This window comes from Epinephelus moara, chromosome 12 (genome assembly GCF_006386435.1).
Source record: "Epinephelus moara isolate mb chromosome 12, YSFRI_EMoa_1.0, whole genome shotgun sequence".
NCBI lineage: Eukaryota > Metazoa > Chordata > Actinopteri > Perciformes > Serranidae > Epinephelus > Epinephelus moara.
The window spans coordinates 25237958-25256521 of record NC_065517.1 but is presented as its reverse complement, the minus strand read 5'-3'; the positions used below and the strand labels follow the sequence as shown (position 1 = coordinate 25256521).

At 41.4% G+C, this 18564-nt stretch overlaps 1 protein-coding gene across 2 annotated transcripts in view; it reads left to right on the top strand.

The window, feature by feature from the left end:
* adgb (androglobin) overlaps nucleotides 1-18564 on the top strand; it is a 78771-nt gene that overhangs the window by 43692 nt on the left and 16515 nt on the right. For both annotated transcript variants that reach the window (XM_050058265.1, XM_050058266.1), the window contains exons 20-28: nucleotides 967-1134; nucleotides 2321-2459; nucleotides 2626-2760; nucleotides 6213-6306; nucleotides 9427-9558; nucleotides 9817-9970; nucleotides 10146-10333; nucleotides 10632-10798; nucleotides 16843-17000. In XM_050058265.1, the coding sequence (XP_049914222.1) occupies nucleotides 967-1134; nucleotides 2321-2459; nucleotides 2626-2760; nucleotides 6213-6306; nucleotides 9427-9558; nucleotides 9817-9970; nucleotides 10146-10333; nucleotides 10632-10798; nucleotides 16843-17000 (1335 nt within the window). The remainder of the gene's footprint in view (nucleotides 1-966; nucleotides 1135-2320; nucleotides 2460-2625; nucleotides 2761-6212; nucleotides 6307-9426; nucleotides 9559-9816; nucleotides 9971-10145; nucleotides 10334-10631; nucleotides 10799-16842; nucleotides 17001-18564) is intronic.

Sequence of the window (18564 nt, the reverse complement as noted above, 5' to 3'; positions counted from 1 at the left end):
TGCTGGGGTCCACCCAGGGACGGTTTTTGCTATGGGCAATGTGGGCGACCGCCCAGGGCACAATCTATGTGAGCGCCCTCCAAAAGAAAACAAAAAGAAAACCCAAAACTCACCAGTTTTCTAGACTACCGCTCATTTCCACGTCACGTTAGTGGAGTGGACACTGGGGCGCCTCTATTATCATGTTTCAACCAGCAGCAGAAAGGAAAGGCGAGTCCTGGCGGTTGTGGGTTGAACGGGGGGGCGTGGAGGGGCGCCGACGGATGGTTCGCCCAGGGCGTAAAACTAGCCAGGACCGCCTTGCTGAAGTTATGTACAGCAAAGGAAACTTTACATGATGTTTTCCTTGTTCCCTCCTTTTTTTTTCTTTTTTTTTAAAGATTATTTTTTGGGCTTTTTGCCTTTAATATACAGGACAGTGTGAAATGGGGGGACAGAGAGAGTGGGGGGAAAACATGCAGCAAAGGGTTGCAAGCCGGAGTCGAACTCGCAACCGCTGCAGCGAGGCATCACCTCTACACATGGGGCAGCGGCACTATCAACTAAGCTACCGACGCCCCTGTTCCCTCCTTTTTCTTATGTCACACACAGGCAAATCAAGAAATGGATGATCCCTCAACATGCCATCCTTTCTTAGTTTTCAGCCTTATGTTTGTGCTGCTGATTGTAACCTTTTTTAATACCATTTCCTCACACGATAAACAATGGGTGTAGGAGGCTTATGCTTGTGAGGACAACAAAGAAATAAAATGCTTTTTATCTCATCTGTCGTCCCCGATCCAGCACAGTTTATATGCTCATAGCAAATTTCCTGTAAACAATCCCGACGTGTTCCACCACCGTAAAATCACCGAAATGTATATGTATTGTGGGCGTTCTGCTTTTCTCTTCTGTTTAACTTACATTCTTGTTTAATTTGCGGCAGTAACATTTGAATGTTTCCTCCTGGTTTCCTATTTTCAACAGGAAAGTGCCCGTTTCACTGAGCAGGCCTTGTCCATCTTGAGGGCCCTGTCCAGAGTGGTGTCTTCCTTTAGCCATGAGCAGGACCAGCAGGCAGCAAGAAGAAGCCTAGAGGAGGCTCGCTGCCCCCAAAACATCAACAACACCCTGGAAAAAGGGGATCACCACAAGGTAGCGTGTTTACCTGTGGTCTTACAGTTGCTATGTCTAGATGCAGCCGTCCTAAGCCACACTTTGCAGTACACACATGACTATAAAGCATGTCACTGAGTTAATAATGAATGAGGGAAAACATCACCAGTCATATTGGTACTACTCATGAATTCCTGACCAGCCACGCTGTGTAGCAACTGTGCAACAAATGTTTCACCTCGCCATTCAAAAAGTTAAAGAGTTTTTTCGAGGATGTATAAGTATTTTATCACCGATGCCACCGCTGTGCACTGCTTTTAGAATATTTTAAAAGTCACAGTTGTTTTTCGGCTGCCATGGACAATCATCAGCTCTGCCCAGAGGGGCTGCCTTATTTTCAGATAACTGCACAACCAGGATGCATACTGATGTAAACTGGCAATGTACTGAGCTAATACTCACAGTTACAAGGCTACCTGTTCCAGCTTTTACAATGCTGCTTCTTCTACTTTTTGGAACAGTAAAATAACATGTTTTTTTTTAAGTTTTTTATTTAAATAAGGTACCACATGCCAAGAATGTTTATTCTTATCAATGTCTGTAGAGTTTGATTGCTGGTAAAAGATGGATAATAACCCTGACCTATACTGTTATTGAAAAAAGTGAATGAGGTTGTCTAACCACCTGCCTGCTGGAAGAACAGGGGGGTTCATATCGAAGGGTCATGAATTATCTCTTCTGGAAACTGTTATTCATGTATATCACAAAGTAAAAGACCAGGAAAAATAAGTGTCTTCATACACTGAATGCTCACATGGAGACGCACACACAGCACACAATTGCTTTTACCCTTCTGCATATAGTAAGAGTAATAATAGTGGTAATTTATGCCCGTCCTTCTGAACAGTTTTCCAAAATGAATGCACATAATAAAGAGTAAATAACAATCCATCCATCCATCCATCCATCCATCCATCCATCCATCCATCCATCCATCCATCCATTTTCATCCACTTATCCGATGCCGGGTGGCTGGGGCAGCAGGCCAAGCAAAGTACCCGAGACATCCCTCTCCCCAGCAACGCTTCCCAGCTCCTCCTGGGGGACCCCGAGGCGTTCCCAGGCCAGATGAGATATGAAATATAGAGTGAAATGGTGTAGACTGAATTGACCATGTTAAGCATGTTTATTGTGTATGTGTGTGTGTGTGTGTGTGTGTGTTTAGGTGTTCAACTCTGCAGTTTACCACATGTTCAGTGAGGCTCTGGGCAGGAAGCTAACAGCAGAGGAGCGGTTTGCTATACTGGCCCTCACAGCTGACCCTTCACTCTTGGCCACTGACCCCAAAAAACAGCCCCCTACATGTAAGTGCTATTTGTGTGTTTTTGAATTTTGTACACTGCCCATCAATTCAGAAATAATTTCCTATTACTGTTTTTAAAATCATTCACTCATTGTACCATATTTAACTAGTTTTCGTAGTTCAGTAATCAATATTAACATGCAGTATTCTGCTGTTACTCTCCTCAGTGGATGCAGAGTCAAAGCATCCAGAAGGCTGGAGAGACAGGGAGCCGACAGACAGCGAGGTCAAGGCAGCCACCATTCTGCAGGCTGGATTCAAAGGGCACTTGGTGCGAGAGATTTTCCATGCCTCGAAACCAGGTTAGCACTCTCATACACACATATTCATTCAAGTTTCATGGTCAGTTTTAAATTATATATTTCATGTGAATAATCCTAGCTTATTACTTTTGATTACACTGTCTGAGAGGAATACTTCATGCTCCAAATGAATATTTGTGCTGTGTATCACATACTCACCCCATGATATGTTGAATTCGTGAGAAGTTTGTTTTTCTCGCATGCCTCTGGTGAATGAAGAATCCAAAACATATATATATTCTTGAGTTGAAGTCGTAGGGGTCAGCATTTGACAACTGCAAAACTGTATCAAGACATGTGGTTACAAAGTCTCATTCATCCAGTCGGTTCTCAGTACATCCCAAACAGACGGCCTTTTCCATGAGGGAACTGAACTGAAAGTGAAACTTATCTGTATTCTTTTCAAACCCAGACTCCATTGACAAAAACAGTAATTTTACCTTGCTAAACGGGGGAGCTGCCAATCTACTGCTGCCTCAATTAGTTAGTTTGCTTGGTGTTTCAAAGGGACACACAATGACACAAACTTATAATTAAGGCAGTGGTAATCCAGCTGATCTCGTGTTCAGCAAGGTAAAATGGCTGTTGTTGTCAGTAGAGGGTACGTTACAAATCACATACCTTTTCTTTTTACTTTTAGTATGTACTGCAGCTGCCCTTAAAGAGTACGTACTGTTGCATGCAGTGTGCACAAAATCGGGACATACTACTTTCTCATAACATTACGCCCTGAATTATGACCCTCTTACTTTTATATCTGTTACCTTGGAGATTAAGAAACTCACCAAGTTCACCAGAGTCGGAGATCAACCTGTAGAGCTCTGCTGTTGTTATTCTGCAATGTGTGTAGTTTAACTTTAAAGTTATACCTGCACAGATTGTAGATTCTAACATTATATTCGTGTCAGTGAAATCACATCTGCAGTTCTCTGTCATTGTTATTTTCATAGTTGCGTCCTTTTGTTGTTTGTAATATTTATGATTATTTTGTTTACCTAAACAATTAATATCCCTTTTATTACTGTTTGACTGATCATCAGTTACTTGAATGCGCTGTCATCCGTCATTGCGACTTCTGACAGCTGTCGATCAGGTGTCATCTGTTTGCGGGTCAGTCAATGTGACGTGTTGTCCGTTGCGTAGAGGGTTGTGGATCAGAATAGCCAGAAAAGCATGCTGGCTTACATACTGCCAAATCGGACCTGATATAGTAGAACATCCTGATGTTTTGGGCATACTGCATTTGACATGCTATGTATTGGGGCATAATAAATCTTTTTGTGGCATACTGTATAGTACGGTACTGTGGGTATTGGAATGCACAGATAGTCTGGCTTTGAAGAGATTCTCACTTTCAGTTCATCTCCTGGAATAGACTTGGATTATACCACATGAGTTGTGGTAAAGTTTGTATATGCATGCTTTGATATAGTTTTGCTGCTGTAAAACTTGGACCCCTATGACTCCAATTCATCTGGAATTTTCTCAGTTTCATTCACCGGAGGCATGGAAGAAAACCAAATTTTTCTTAACCAATTCATTATGTCATGGGGTGGAGTGATCAATATACAAATGGTCATTTGGGGGTGAAGTTTTCCTTTAAATTCTACTTGCTTCTTCAGTGCACAATGTTTGAAAGACAAACCGATATGCAGCCATTGGGAAGGTTAAAGGGGTCAAATAAAACAACGAAATACCTGATTCATTTGTAGATTATTATTTAGTACACAAAAACACACATGCACACACAAAACACCTCCTGCGTCTTACAGTCACTGTTTGATTTAGCCCGATGGCATATATCGAGCCTCTGAGCAGAGGCAGAAATATGTATTGATGAGACTGCCACTCTCAATAACACACCCTGACAGATGAGGTGGCCACAGCGGGGACATACACACATGTAGGAGACGCACACAGGCATGCACACGACATTCTTGCATCGATGGCTAAACCTCTCAGTAGTGACAGCAAGTGAAAGATGGAGAGGAGAAGATGTGGAGACACTGGACAGCTGGCAGGAGAGAATGAGAGATTACACGGAGAGACAGAACTGAGCCGCTTTTCCTTTGTAAATTTAGTCATCACTGTTGCTTTGGAATTATGTTTTATTTTTGTTTCTCCCACTGTTTCAGTGCCAGTTATGCTCTTGTGCAGGTTGCGAGCAGTTTAAAAGGTTTCATCAGTTCCTCATTTAATTTTTTTCTAATATCTAATTTTCTCTAGAAGTGGTGATAATTATCTTACTGTGAAGGTGCGCTGCTGTTTGCAGCTTTTTATTGCCCAGACAGTCTCTATTTATTGCAGGGATCCTGAAGCTACCCGTGTCTTCTCCAGACCCAACACATGACTCTGTCACCCTCTAAATAATGTGCACATAAGGGAGTATGCACAGCCTCATTAATGCAATATTTGCATAAAAAAGTGCTGCACAATTATGTCATTGTGTTTTTTTAAGGCTTGAAAATGTAGTTCAAGCATACCAGACATCCAAAATATCTACATCATTATAGAACCCATCTGTCGGCAACCTTAAAAATATTGCTGGTGGTTATGTGGCATTAGCATTAGCGCACACACAGGCTGAACAGCTTGACTTCGACGAAATAGGCCTGCCATGGTTAATTTCTTTCAAATTTTATTCATTTACTTGTCAAAGCACAAAGTGCAGCTTTCAGAGTGGCACTTACAGTAATGGCAAAACACCAATCATATTTAAAAAAAACACCGCCTGTCTAACTACACTTTGAAAAGCCATTCATTTAAAGAAAAGTAAGAACTTGTCTTTTCTTATTTCTTTCACCGCACATCTGTTTATACCACATATTTCTGCACAACTCTCTTTTCCTCCTCACTCTTTCCCACTGTATGTTCCCATCTACTCTTTCCTGTCTGCCTCTTTCTGTCTGTCTGTCGCCTCTCTCTTTGGTTCTAAAGATGATAGGAGGTCTTCATCTCTCAATAGCCAGCCTTGGCCCGCTATAATGGCTGTATCAATTTGGAAAAGTGGCCATTTGAAAAGCGAGAGCCGAGCACCAGGGAAGGGGAGGGGTGGAGGGATGTGAGGACACCTATGTCACAGTCAGATGTGAAAACTTCCATCATGCAGCTGTCGTCTCGGAGCGTTTCTCTCACTTATATGCACAAACACACACTTACTGACACACACTTAGTCATGAACACATAGTGCTGCATCTTTTATCAAATGTTCTGTTCTGTCCTGTCGGGGTGGTTACCTGTCTGGTGAGATGAGTGTGAAAGTTGATGTTAAGGTGTGAATAATCTCCTCCATCACCTCTCGCTGAATGAGGCTAAAATACGTTTTGCAATTCCTACTTACTCCCCTGATCTAGGTCAGCTGCAATAATGATTTCATGTGTTTGACAGCAACATGGTTCGTCTTCCATCTTTAATGCTGGCTACTTTACTGTGTGTGTGCTCGTGTTATCCAGGCACAAAGGAGAACCTCGCTGCATCCAAGATCCTCTCAGACATGTGGACGAAGGTTGAATCAGATGCAGAGAAACATGCGGCGCTGTTGCTACGGTAAATGAAGACTACAAATGCATAACCACAATGACTCTGTGTGCACATCATTTATCATCACTCAGTGTAGGAATTGTGCAGACACACCTTATTAACGCAGCAGGTATTCATTCAACCAAATGTCTTCATATGAGAGAATACAGAGGCTCCTCCTACAGTCCTGTGCCAATGCTATGTACATTGTATGGCATGCATTTAGCCTCTCTGTCGCACCGCATGCCCAGAATCTGCTCCCTCTCCTGGTTATGGCGGCCTGTGGCGGCCAGGCAGGGAGCATTTTCCACATTGTGTTCCATCTTTTCCCAGTGGTACCATCTGCTGTTTATCCTCTCCTCGTTCCAATCGGCTAGCAGCGTCTGCCGAATGACCCGCTGCCTGGGGAAGTATGTGTGTGCATGAGCACTGAGAGCTTGGTCAGTGTGTGTGTGAGTGTGTGTGGAGGGTGGGGTGGGGGTTGGTGGGGTTTTATGAGCCTGTGAGCATGTGTTTTCCTTAACCGGCATCCACTTCAGTCAAAGTTCACGCTGAGATGTGAAGTGTATCTATCTTCCTCTGAGGTAGTGGGGTTTTATTTCTTTTTTTTCTTTTTTTCTTTTTTTTTTTTTTTACTGGATTTCCTCATAGACTGTATATTAAGATGGATGTCACCTCTACACCTCCTCCCTCTGTGCAAAAATGATGCCAAAATATCTCAGATACAGGCGCTGCCATTTTGTGCTGGTGACATCATTTGGAGCCAGAGTCTGCGCAGTAGCTATTGGGAAGTGGAGCAATTTCAAACACACTGATTTGCAGACAGCTGTCAATCGTGATGTCACACCTGCTTTTTATAACATTGAATAAATAAGGACCTGTGTCTACATTGTGTTTTTTATTTTTGAGCATCCGTGTCTTTCTTCAGAGAGCTCCGACTTTTTTGGGCAGCAGCTCCAAGCGCTTTGAGCTGAAAATCTCTACTTGTTGTTATCACTCCCACTCCCTTAGCTACTGTCTATTCCAAGCTGTATGATATGTAAATCAGAAACTCATAAGTCACAATCAGTACGTTTACATGGACAGTTTAATGAAAGGCCATTCCGATTAAAAGTGGTCATGTAAACTGTCATTCTGATTGAAAATTAAATCCGATTAAAGGGGGTGGTTTATTCCGTTTGTCATTCCGAATGAGAGAATTTTGTGTGCATGTAAATGCTCATTCCTCTTTAAGTTCATTCCGGTCTTTGTGTGAATGCTCGTTTCCTTGCCCTTCTGGCGTGATGACGTATATAGCGCGCATAGCAACGGGCTGGGATAGGGCAGTCGGACTCGTTGCACTCACCGGTTTCCATTATAGGGCAGTCGGACTCGTTGCACTCACCGGTTTCCATTCGCCAAAGCACGGTCTTCTATCTCCCTCCTTCGACCTTCTACCTCTCTGCTCCTCCTCAACAGACGAAGCATTAGCAGAACAAGGTTGTTGTCGTACTGCTGCTTCAAGAATATAAGCAAAACAAGCCTGAAAAAGGCGCTAAGAACGGCGTCGTCGAGCATCTTGTTATCCGGAGCGAGGACTACAATGTTTTCTTCCGGTAAATGTAAACACGTAACATCCGCCCTGCCCCCTATCCAATCAGAAACCTTCCCTGCCCCAAACCTTGCGCAGACCCGAATAAAGGCGATTAAACTGATCTCCCGTGTAAACCCTCATTCGGAATGAATATTTCTCATGTAAACTACCTGGAAAGACTTCAATTCCAAATGATTTCATTCAGATTTATTTCATTCTGAATGAGAAGCCATCATGTAACTGCACCCAATGAAGACAGAAAAGCCAATTTGTGGGAGCAGAACGGCTGGACCATGTGTTACTGTGTGTGTAAGCTGGTTGTTAATGTAGTATTGTATTAGCTACCCAGCTAATGGCAAGACATTGTTGTCAAAGAAACCAAACCCACACATAGCACGTCGTTACAAAAAGTGCTGAGAGCTTTTTATATGAAGTGCTGGGAAAAGTGCTTTTCTGCTAAAGAAAAATGCTATGTTCACACAAGCCCTAATTAAAATCAAACTTATCAGAAAAATTAACACCTGAACATACATCGTCATGATAATAACTACCTAAAATGACCTCAACCATCTTTGGGAAAAATTCATTTGACATGTACTTTTGGGGAGCTGTCATTTCATCCATCTTTATTATACAACCAGTTACATTAGGGTTATGTTTTCTCCAAAACGTTTGTGTAAATTATTTTCTGAGAATAGATTTTGTTCTTTCATAATGTATGAGGTTTTAATACCTCATTTAAAATTTAAGTTTTTCACTGACTACATTTACATGCACAAAATATACTATTTTTTGCCCTTATTCCAAAAAAAGACAATATTCCTACTAAACTGTTTACATGGCAAATGAAAATGAATATTCCACGAATACTCCCAATTACAGCCCCAGTGTGTGGTTTATCATGTTGAATTATAGAGAAGTGTAACAGCTGGAGACACATCACTTTGCTTCTTTGCATTAAAATAACGACCTTCTCGAATAGATCAGCATTGCGATATTTTCACATATCCAAAAACCTGTTAATATCCAAATCCTTCATAATGTTTAAAAGTAGATGTGTTTCTTGTTCCGACCAGAAACGTGGGGCTTTTCTTTTGGGCATGCATCTCTACACCAGCTTTGCGAACTGTTGGCGAATTGTTGTGTGTACAACACATCCATGACAACACACAGAGCTGACTGTAAACAGAGGGGAGGCCATGTGTCGCAAACTGCAGTAAAAACCCCAGTTAAGACGCATGTTCTGAATGCGTTTTATACATGCCCAAAGAATGCCATTAAAACCCAAATAACACAGGCATATCCCACGTCTTTATGGGAAAATGCTCAATTTGGAAAAGGCCTAATTTGGAATATCTAAACTAGTGTTACCCAACTGGGGGGAGTAAGGGACCTGGATAATGGGTAGGGGGGGCTGGTCCAAAAAAAGTAAAGAACCACTTATGTAGACGGAATTTGCTGTTTACATGACCTGTATCAAAGTCAGATTGTTGTCATATTCTGAATAATGGTGGAATATTAGTGTGCATGCAAACGTAGTCAATGTGCTCTGCCCTTTTGTGTTCCCTGCACAGATACATCATCGACCACTCTGAGAGGAAAGCAGAGCTCTACCCCTGTCAGCAGGATGAATGGACCAGAATCACCTTCGCTGATTACTCTGTCTCTCTTCCAGACACAGCCAACTCCTGGGTCTTGGTCTTTAGGTTGGAGAACATTGCAACTTAAGGGTTGTTAAACTTGTCACTGAAAGAAAACATGTCTTGGAAAATCTGGGTGAATCCGGGTGTAAATGCCTGATGTCTGCTTCTCACCTAATGTCATTATGTTTGCACTCAGCACTGGTGAAGCTAATATCTGGACATGTGTAGATATCTTAAGGTTACGGATATAACCCCGGTTCTACCGACTATTTGGTCAGACCTGATATCATGCTGTTTACTTCATGTTTGTTGTTTGTGCAGAGAGGTGTTCCTGGTTCCTAAAGAAATGCTGCTGGTACCAAAGGTCTACTCCCCAATCCCTAACTGTCTGCTGCACGTCATAAATAACGACACAGGAGAGGAGCTGGACATGATTTTCAATAAAGTACCGACCCATGTCTATCAACCCAACAAGGTCTGTGGATGCTGTGAATCCTTGCACTTCAAACCTTCATGTTCATTTTTTTGGTAACTTTTTTTCCTATTATCATGATAAATTGCTTCACTTTAGAAATGCTTCCTGCCTGAATCAATCAAAAACTGGCTACAGGCTTGTTATTGACTGAATCTCTGTGTATCTCTTGTTCCAGCTTGGCTACACCTTTGTAGCAGAGGCTGTCACACCTGAATCACCTCCTGTTGGGGCCAAGTGGAGGATGCGCCTGATTGGCTCAAGGGAACTCCTCCCAAAACTGTCCCATGAGAGTCCTCTCAACACGTTCTCAGTGAAGGAATTCCGGGATTACTACATTCCCAATGACAAAAACCTCATCTGTCGGTAAGAGAATCATGGGCTGTATATTTAATTGACAGTTTAAGTTGAATCATCGTCATAGGATTTATACTGGTCAATAAAAATTCATTGTTTCTGAGGTGGATCATAAAAATAAACTTTGTCCAATAGCTCTCACTGATTCTCACTGACACTGCAGTATACAATGTTTTATTATTAGAGGGTGTGACAATAGTCAAAGAGCAAGAAAGCTGTTGAAAAGCCCCATTTTTTAACACAAGCCAACATCAGAGATACTCTGAGAGATTAATGGTACCTACAGTAATTTGACACTTTTCCACAGTTACTTTGTGCAGGTGACGGCAGACGTATTGGGAACAATTCAGTTTCAGACTTCGAAGCCATATGTGTTGATCCGCCTGTCCGTTCTGGACCAGGAGAAGGAGGTGGCCGGCAACACTGGGAAGGGCCACGTGGTGATTCCTGTGTTCTGCTTCCTGGCCGACAAAGGTGAGACTTAAAGTTTAGAAATCAAAGTAAGTGAATGATCATCTTCTGGATCATGGCAGAAGACTGTCTCTTATCTAAGGTTGCAGGGATATACCGGTTTAATGGTATACCGGGATATAAAAGGGTTGTCATACCATGTACATTTGCTTATCTACGATATTGGTGAAAAAATGCAACGGGGTGTTGGATCTCCCCTTTATTTTAGTTATTTTCTAAGGGAGGACTTTTTACACAAAGTTCCATTAACAAAATGGTTTCAAGTTTCAGTTATAGTAATGAAATGTTTGTTCAATCAACAATAACCCTTCTGTTTTCATTACTTTAAGGGTCATTCTGACTGATGATAATAACAATTTTGTAATACCGTGATACTGTGAAAACGTGATATTTTCTGAAACGGTTATCATACTGTGAGAATCTCATACTGTTGCAACCCTACTTTTATCTGAGTGTTGGAAAGTTACATGTTCAGTATCTGTTTTCTTCTGTGATGATCTTTTTGGCTGGACTGCAGAGGCAAGGTCAGCCCTATGAACAAGAAAGTCTGTCCATGAGTGAGTGAGTGGGTGACTGAGTTATTGAGTGATGAAGGTAAACCATTGGTCAGAGTGAGTGATGACGTGAGAATAGGTGTTTCCCCATTGGCCGTTCGAAACAAATAGATGCATGCAGACGTGTAATACAGTATTCTTCATTTTTTACATCAAGTGTAGCCTGATAGCATGGTGGAGTTAGCAAGCTAGCTAGCTAACTAGCCAGTAAAATGCAACATCTTAATGCTTTATTGACACTCTTGTAGGGATGTCACGATTACTTGATTTCACTATTAACCGCGATTTTAAACGCCACGGTTAATTATTCATAAAGATTCCTCTACACCGTCACTCTCCAAAGATTATGCCGGGACGCGGAACCATATACAGTTGGCAGATCAGCGCAACTCTCACGGAACGAAAACAAAGTTACACAAGCGGTACAGGTGAATAGGCGTCTCCGAGTGATAAAGTATGGATTATTTATGTTTCAAAGGGCATCTAGAAGTCAAAAGCTAGCTAGATGGGTTTTTTTCCTGTTTAAAAATTCTCTTCTCAGGTCCAAAAGAAATGTTCAGAAACATTTTTGTGATATAGTTTACAGAAAGTCTGTAAAGAGATACATGTAGCATTTGAAACCTTTTTTCCCCAAAAGGGAAATCCTGCTGTGGATGTTTAACACAGAGGTGATTTTTGTTTAATTCCANTCTATAAGGAGTGTTCATGTGATTTTACACATTTATAGTGTGAAATTAATTAATGCATAATAATCGTGAAAATCGTAAAACCGTGATTATTTCTCTGACAATAATCGTACCAAGAAAATCTATAATCGTGACATCCCTACACTCTTGTCACAGTGTAGCAACATCACATTGCTATTATTAGATGAGTGACAGCTTTGTTTTGCTCATTTTCTGTAGCCATGGTAACGTTAAAAACAAAAGCATGGTGGAATTAGCAGGCTAGCTGGCTAACTAGCCAGTCGGGTCTAAATGACAGTTTTGGACGGAGGAAGGACATGATCACCTCATCAGTTTGTTTGAGGAACAGCTGCGTCTGTATGACACAAGCATTGAATTTATTTAAATGTTATTGAATATTTCCTGTTACAATGGCAGAACAGGCGCCGTCATTGCTACGAGAAGAAAGTGGAAATAAGACACTGAAGCTGAAGTGAATATTACGTGTTAAATTGTCAAAACAGGTGCTGCCACCGATAAAAAGCTTTACAAACTATTGTTATAGGCAGAGCTTGGCTGTGACGGTGGTCAAAGGCTGTGCAGCCTCCACCAGTCGTGCAGGGACGTACATCCTCGACTGGAGCTGAAGAGGAGAGAGAAGGGTTGTGTTTAATCCAGAGAAAGGAAGTTTGATCAGTGGGTACAGATCTAGAGAAAGCAGCTCCCTTCTGCTGCGTGACTGTGTCTCACTGTGCTGTGAGCTTTGTGGGCTGCACTGCAACAACGGGCCCAGCTCATGCCAGCTCTGTAAAGTGAAAGTCCAAGTCAACGAATGTCAAACTAGGTATATGCCAGCCACTTCCTGTTTCAAATTAAAAATCCTCATTTCAGATTAAAAGCCCCCCAACAGTAGTCTTATTAATTTAACACTCTACTAAACTCTTAACCCCAACATATTGAAGCAATGTAAATGTGTTCCTGTTTTACCATTCTCAATCACTGAACCAGATTTTCAAAGAAAAAAAAAGTTTGTTTTTTTTCTAGTTATTCTACTACAGTTGAATTTTTGCAAACTCATCAAACAGATACTATTAAAACAGCAGAGCTCCCATATGCAGCCATTTCCCTTCCAGAGCTGACTGAGTGGACATACTGTGTGAGAGAGAGGGGTGAGGGTATACAGTAAATGTCATGAGTAGGATTCAGCCCAGTTTTTTATGCTTTACTCTGCTAAAGTCAGTGTGACCGTCCTTCCTTTTACTCTTTTCTGTCTTACTTGTTTTTGTTTTTGTTGTTGTTGTTGTTGTTGTTTTCACACTTTCTTATTCATGCTTTAGCAGTTCTCTGGTGGACAGTGCTCGGCAGCGAGCCATTTCCAGAGAGATTAATAGTGGCAACACCTCACTCTGTGAAAGCACACATGCCTGTTACACTGTTCCCTTTAAGAAGTGCTATTAGTAAAGGCTCTTAAAGCATGTTTCCTGCCCTCATTGACCTTTGACCTGTTGCTCATTGTTTCACAGAACAGGTTCTCTCTCTCAGTATTTGATGCAGCAATGAAACCCTGGAACCATCCTCGAATCCATGAACAGTCTGTCTCTGACGCTGATTGGTTGGTCCACAAAAATTCCCCCACTGTTTGGTGGCCTCAGTTCTTGCCCGATGAGGCTGATATTTTGCATGTAGGTCGAGTGTGTGTGTGTGTGTGTGTGTGTGTGTGTGTGTGTTCAGGCCAATTGGCAGTTGTGGGGGGCAACACATGGATGCATTAGTGTACATAGTCGCAGCAATTCTGAATTGGTTTAGATTAAAATCAGATTAAGTCTTAAACAGTTGCTTCAGTTCTGTGCAGACATTCCTTTTCTAGACACAAAATCAAATTTGTCATGCAAACTTGTTTTTTCTGCCACTTCCAACAACACTAATGAAGTCTCAGTGTTGATAAGAGCTTGCCAAACACCAAATAGCTTGCCTTTGGGTTTAGCATTAAGAGTTGTGTAACTTGTCACTAGTGAGCTGGGATTAATGTTTTGGCACAGGGACTTTAGGGATAGTATGTTTGTGAGTAAGTAAGTGAGTGGCAGTTTGTAAGCTGTGGATTAAGTGATTTTACCACCTCTTGGATAGAGGGTGAAAGTGGTTAATTTCCTCATTTGGTTGTTGACTGGTGCCGTCATGACAACACTCTACTTATCCTGTTGGTAGAGTTTACTGTTAAATATGTGGGGTTACAGTCATCAAGAATAATTTCACGTGATGGACCACCTTATTCCTATTGTGGCTCAATCAAAAGATGTGTTCAGCCCAAGATGAAAATGCTAATTCACTCCGTCTGTGTTTATTCCCTGTATTTTCATTAAATGTAAGTAAGAGTCAGAGAAATACATTGATTGGTTCTACTTGTAGTGAAGAAACAGTACCTGTAAAAACTGTTGCCAGTACGTTCTGTGAATTTGCCAGAGTAACAGGAACCCTGTTTGTGGAAAGAGAGATTGCTGTTGAATTTTTTTGTCTGATATCTATTATGTATTTGTTGATTTTAGGGCATTTTGCCTTCCTTTGATAGATAGTAGATACAGTTTACAGACAGGAAATGCCAGGAGAGAGAGAGAAGCGTATGATATGCAACAGAGGTCCCCAGCCAGAATCAAACCACAGACACTCAAGTTGCTGGTTTGTTTTCAGCACCATAAAAAATCCCATTGTATTGGTGGTATAGCTAAAAATCACAGAAATGGATATCCTAAAGTTGCAATCTCGTTGCTAGTCCTTGTTGAATTGGCGACAAAATAATACCACAGGCCACAGAGTTCTGGAGGCAGCAAAACAAACTGCTGTTGTTTTCATAAAGAAATTGGGCCTTAATTGGCCTTTCGCCGTCATTCTGTGAGTAACTGATCTGATTTGGTGCTGCAAAGGGCATGAGTCCGCGGACAGCAGGGCAGCATGAAATCAATCAATGATTTATTCATTTGTTACATGAAGTCATACAAAATGCGATCCTGTCAGCTCCCGCAACATATCCATTGCAATGTAGACTTATTTTTTGCATCTTACATTGTTGGCTACTGCTTTGTAACTGTCCATGATTGTAGATGGTTCTGGTAATCCATAGTTTCTGGTTGTGAAATAATTCAACTGTAGCTTTGGGTACAGTTGCTTCTGTTGTTTTACAAATTAAATCCGATTTAAAGTTCAAATTAACGTTGCACCATGGCTAAGTTAGAGGTGTGCAGCCTGTCACCTGCAGCTCTTCATCTAACCGTCTCACTCCCATTTTAGTGTCTTTACACTGGCTTCCCATCAGGTTCAGGATTCACTTCAAGATACTTGTTCTCACGTATAGAGCCCTCCACAGTCAGGCACCTGAATACATAAGTGATCTCCTCCATCCATATATTGTCAGTAGGTCTCTTAGGTCTTCAGAATAGAACCTACTGACAGTCCCCCGCTCCAGACTCAAAACAAAAAGTGATCGTGCCTTTGAAGTTGTGGCTCCAACGCTTTGGAACTCTCTTCCTTTAGATTTATGATCTGCAGTCTCTATAGAAATTTTTATAAAACAACTGAAAACCCATCTCTTCAAAATGGCCTTTGTCCCACCCTGAATTGTCCAGTGCTTGTTCCCTGGTATGTTTCTGTTTTTGTTATATTGCCTTTGTTTTTATTGATTGCATGTTTTATTGTTATATTGCTTGCCTCTGGATATTCTCATTCATCCAGGTCATAGTTATCTCAAGGCAACTGAATCGAACGCAACTGGAAAAACCAAGTCCAGTTGCGTTCGATTTAATTGCCTTGAGATGTTATATTGCTTGAATTTCATTTCTGTGAAAGGTGCTGTATCAAAAAAAAAATTATAATTATTTTTATTATTATTAACAGCTCACTGTGGCTGCTCCTTTTTGTTTTTTTGCTCCATGCAATATTTTAAACTGAGCCGCTGTCAAAAAATGCCTAAAATGGTGTCTTGTTTTGTAGATGCATATTTGATGAAAGATAGCTATAAATACTAATCTCACTGAAAAACACATCACGTTTTCCATTACTACTTTATAACATAAGTCAGTTTTAGTTTTGCCAGTTAAATGCTTTTAATGTAAAGCTGCAGCAGTAGGAAATGCTTGGTTTGCACTAGCAGTAATGTTAGGTTATTTTGTGTATCTATATAACAGGGACAGTGCACAGCTACTTTGCCTCAGAGTTAGCTAAATTTCATCTGTAGTCCCTGGGCAAGAAACAGAAAATAATTTCTCTGCTAAAAGACACTATTGCATTTAAAAAAAAAAAAAAAATGCAGTTTCAAAATAAAACATATTCATGACCCAAAGGCTTCAGCAATAAGACAACATCGAGTTAATACAACATTATTTCCTTAAATGTCAGCCCTCAACACCCAGTTAATTTTCACTGCAGATATATAAATATTGCAGTACTCCCATTAGTGGGCCAAAGGTTCAGTTACTATTGTGTGACCTCATTTGGCAAGATATAGTCACCTAACAGACATTTATTGAAGATAAAATCTTCATTTATTACTTTAAAACCTGGGCAGATAAAACTAAAACCACCCCCAAGGGTAAAACCACTAATGGCTCGTGAGAAAATATTTTTTGGTAGTTTTACTTTGGCTGAAGTTGAGTGTTAAAGTGATATTGAACTGGCCTTTTTTCTATGCCAGCCTGATCTACAGTAAAACACAAAAGTGCTCTTCAAAACTTGCCTCTCAAACTCTTTAGTCTACTTTCCAGGTACAAAAACAAAACTTGCTGACCACTTGTCGTCACTTAGTCGTGGGCTTAGTTTAATATCTCTCTTTCTGTTACAGCCACCAGTCGCGCAGATGAGAAGAACCAGAAGGGATCCCCCTCCCGGGGCAAGGGAGTCAAAGTGGCAGACACTCCCCAGCAAAGAGACGAGGAGGACGGCATAGCTGGGAAATCAGACTCCACGTCTGACCACTACCAGCCTCCCACAGAGACTATGGTATCACTGACAACTGCCTGCGTGGTATCTGCTGTTGCTCAAACACTTTACTGATCTCACTTGCACACGCACACAAGCGTGCATCTCACTTTTCCTCTCTGTCTTTCTCACCCACTTGCTTGCTGCCTGTGTTGATATCAATTTTTCACTGCCAGATACACATAACGCCTTACTTACAGGCACGCACACACACACACACACACACACACAAACTTACACACACCCACACAGTCATTCTCACACAGACAAAATTTGCAAGAGGAGAGCAGCAGAAACTGGAGGGGTGGTTCTGTTGTTACCGTCTGACTTATCAGCGCTTGTCAGGGAGCAGTGATTTGTACATGATTTATGAGTCACTGGATTGTCTGAGGACCCCCTATCTAACAGACCTGTTGTCGTGCTTTGATGATTGCCAATGTATATAGGGCTTACTATATGTGTGTAGCGTCACACACTCACACATTGTACAGTTTTCACAAGTCCGTAAGACAATGACAATCAGCTGAGGTTTATTTGTTTTGCTGTTGTGACTGTCAGTGATGGCAGCGATACATCTGGAGGACAACCAATCATTTTAATGTTCCCTCTGTAACTGCACCTCATAAAGACGTATCATTAATTTGACATTCACAGCACTAGATTGAGAGAAACATATCTAATTGCAATAGACCCATCAGGAAGTTTGTTTTGGTCACAGCCTGTGTGTGTTACAAATATTTTTTTAGTACAAAGTCTGTTCGACAAATGAATCCAACAGTGTAGTGACAACAACAGCAATGAGACAGATCATGTCGGATCCCATAGATCAGATCAGCAGCAGGACAGAATAAACAGCTATCGATCACAAGTAAGACCATTGATCAAGACTCAGAGCAAAGGGGCAGTGATTAAAGCACTGATTTGTGCTGCAGGGACACACACCAGACATATTGACACTCAGTAATGGTAGGTTGATGGTAAAGGCTCCTATGGTGTAATCTGTTTTGGGACTTAAAAACACATGTTAACACGTGAAAAAACAACACGGTGATGTAACTGTAGCCTGAAACGAATACTTGCCCCCTGAGTGACCGAAGAATCCAAATCTGAGACAATACATGATGAATAGAAGTCATAGTTTAGTCATGTTTAACAACAGCAAAACTACATTAAAATGTCTGTTAACAATCTCTCACACAACTTGAGCAGTAGGTCTCATTTATCCAGTCATATGCTCAGTACTTCCCAAACAGACAGCCCTCTCTGACAGGGAACTGAACAGAAAGAGAAACTTACCTATGCTCTCTTCAAAGCCAGAAGCCATTGACAAAAACTGTTATGAACACAGGAGCTGCTGGTCTACCACTGCCTTGATTTGTAGCTTGTATTATTGTGTTGCTTTACTTATTTTACCTTTAGGCCGGGAGCCTGGTCCAGCCCTCATGATGTCCCCCAACTCAGGGCTGTTTGGTCTCAGGGGGGCGAAATGATGTAAATGCAAATTTTAGGGCACTACGAAAGCATAAATGGTCATAGAAGTATGAAACTTGGCTAGGAGTCTCCTGACACAAAGGGGAATGTAGCA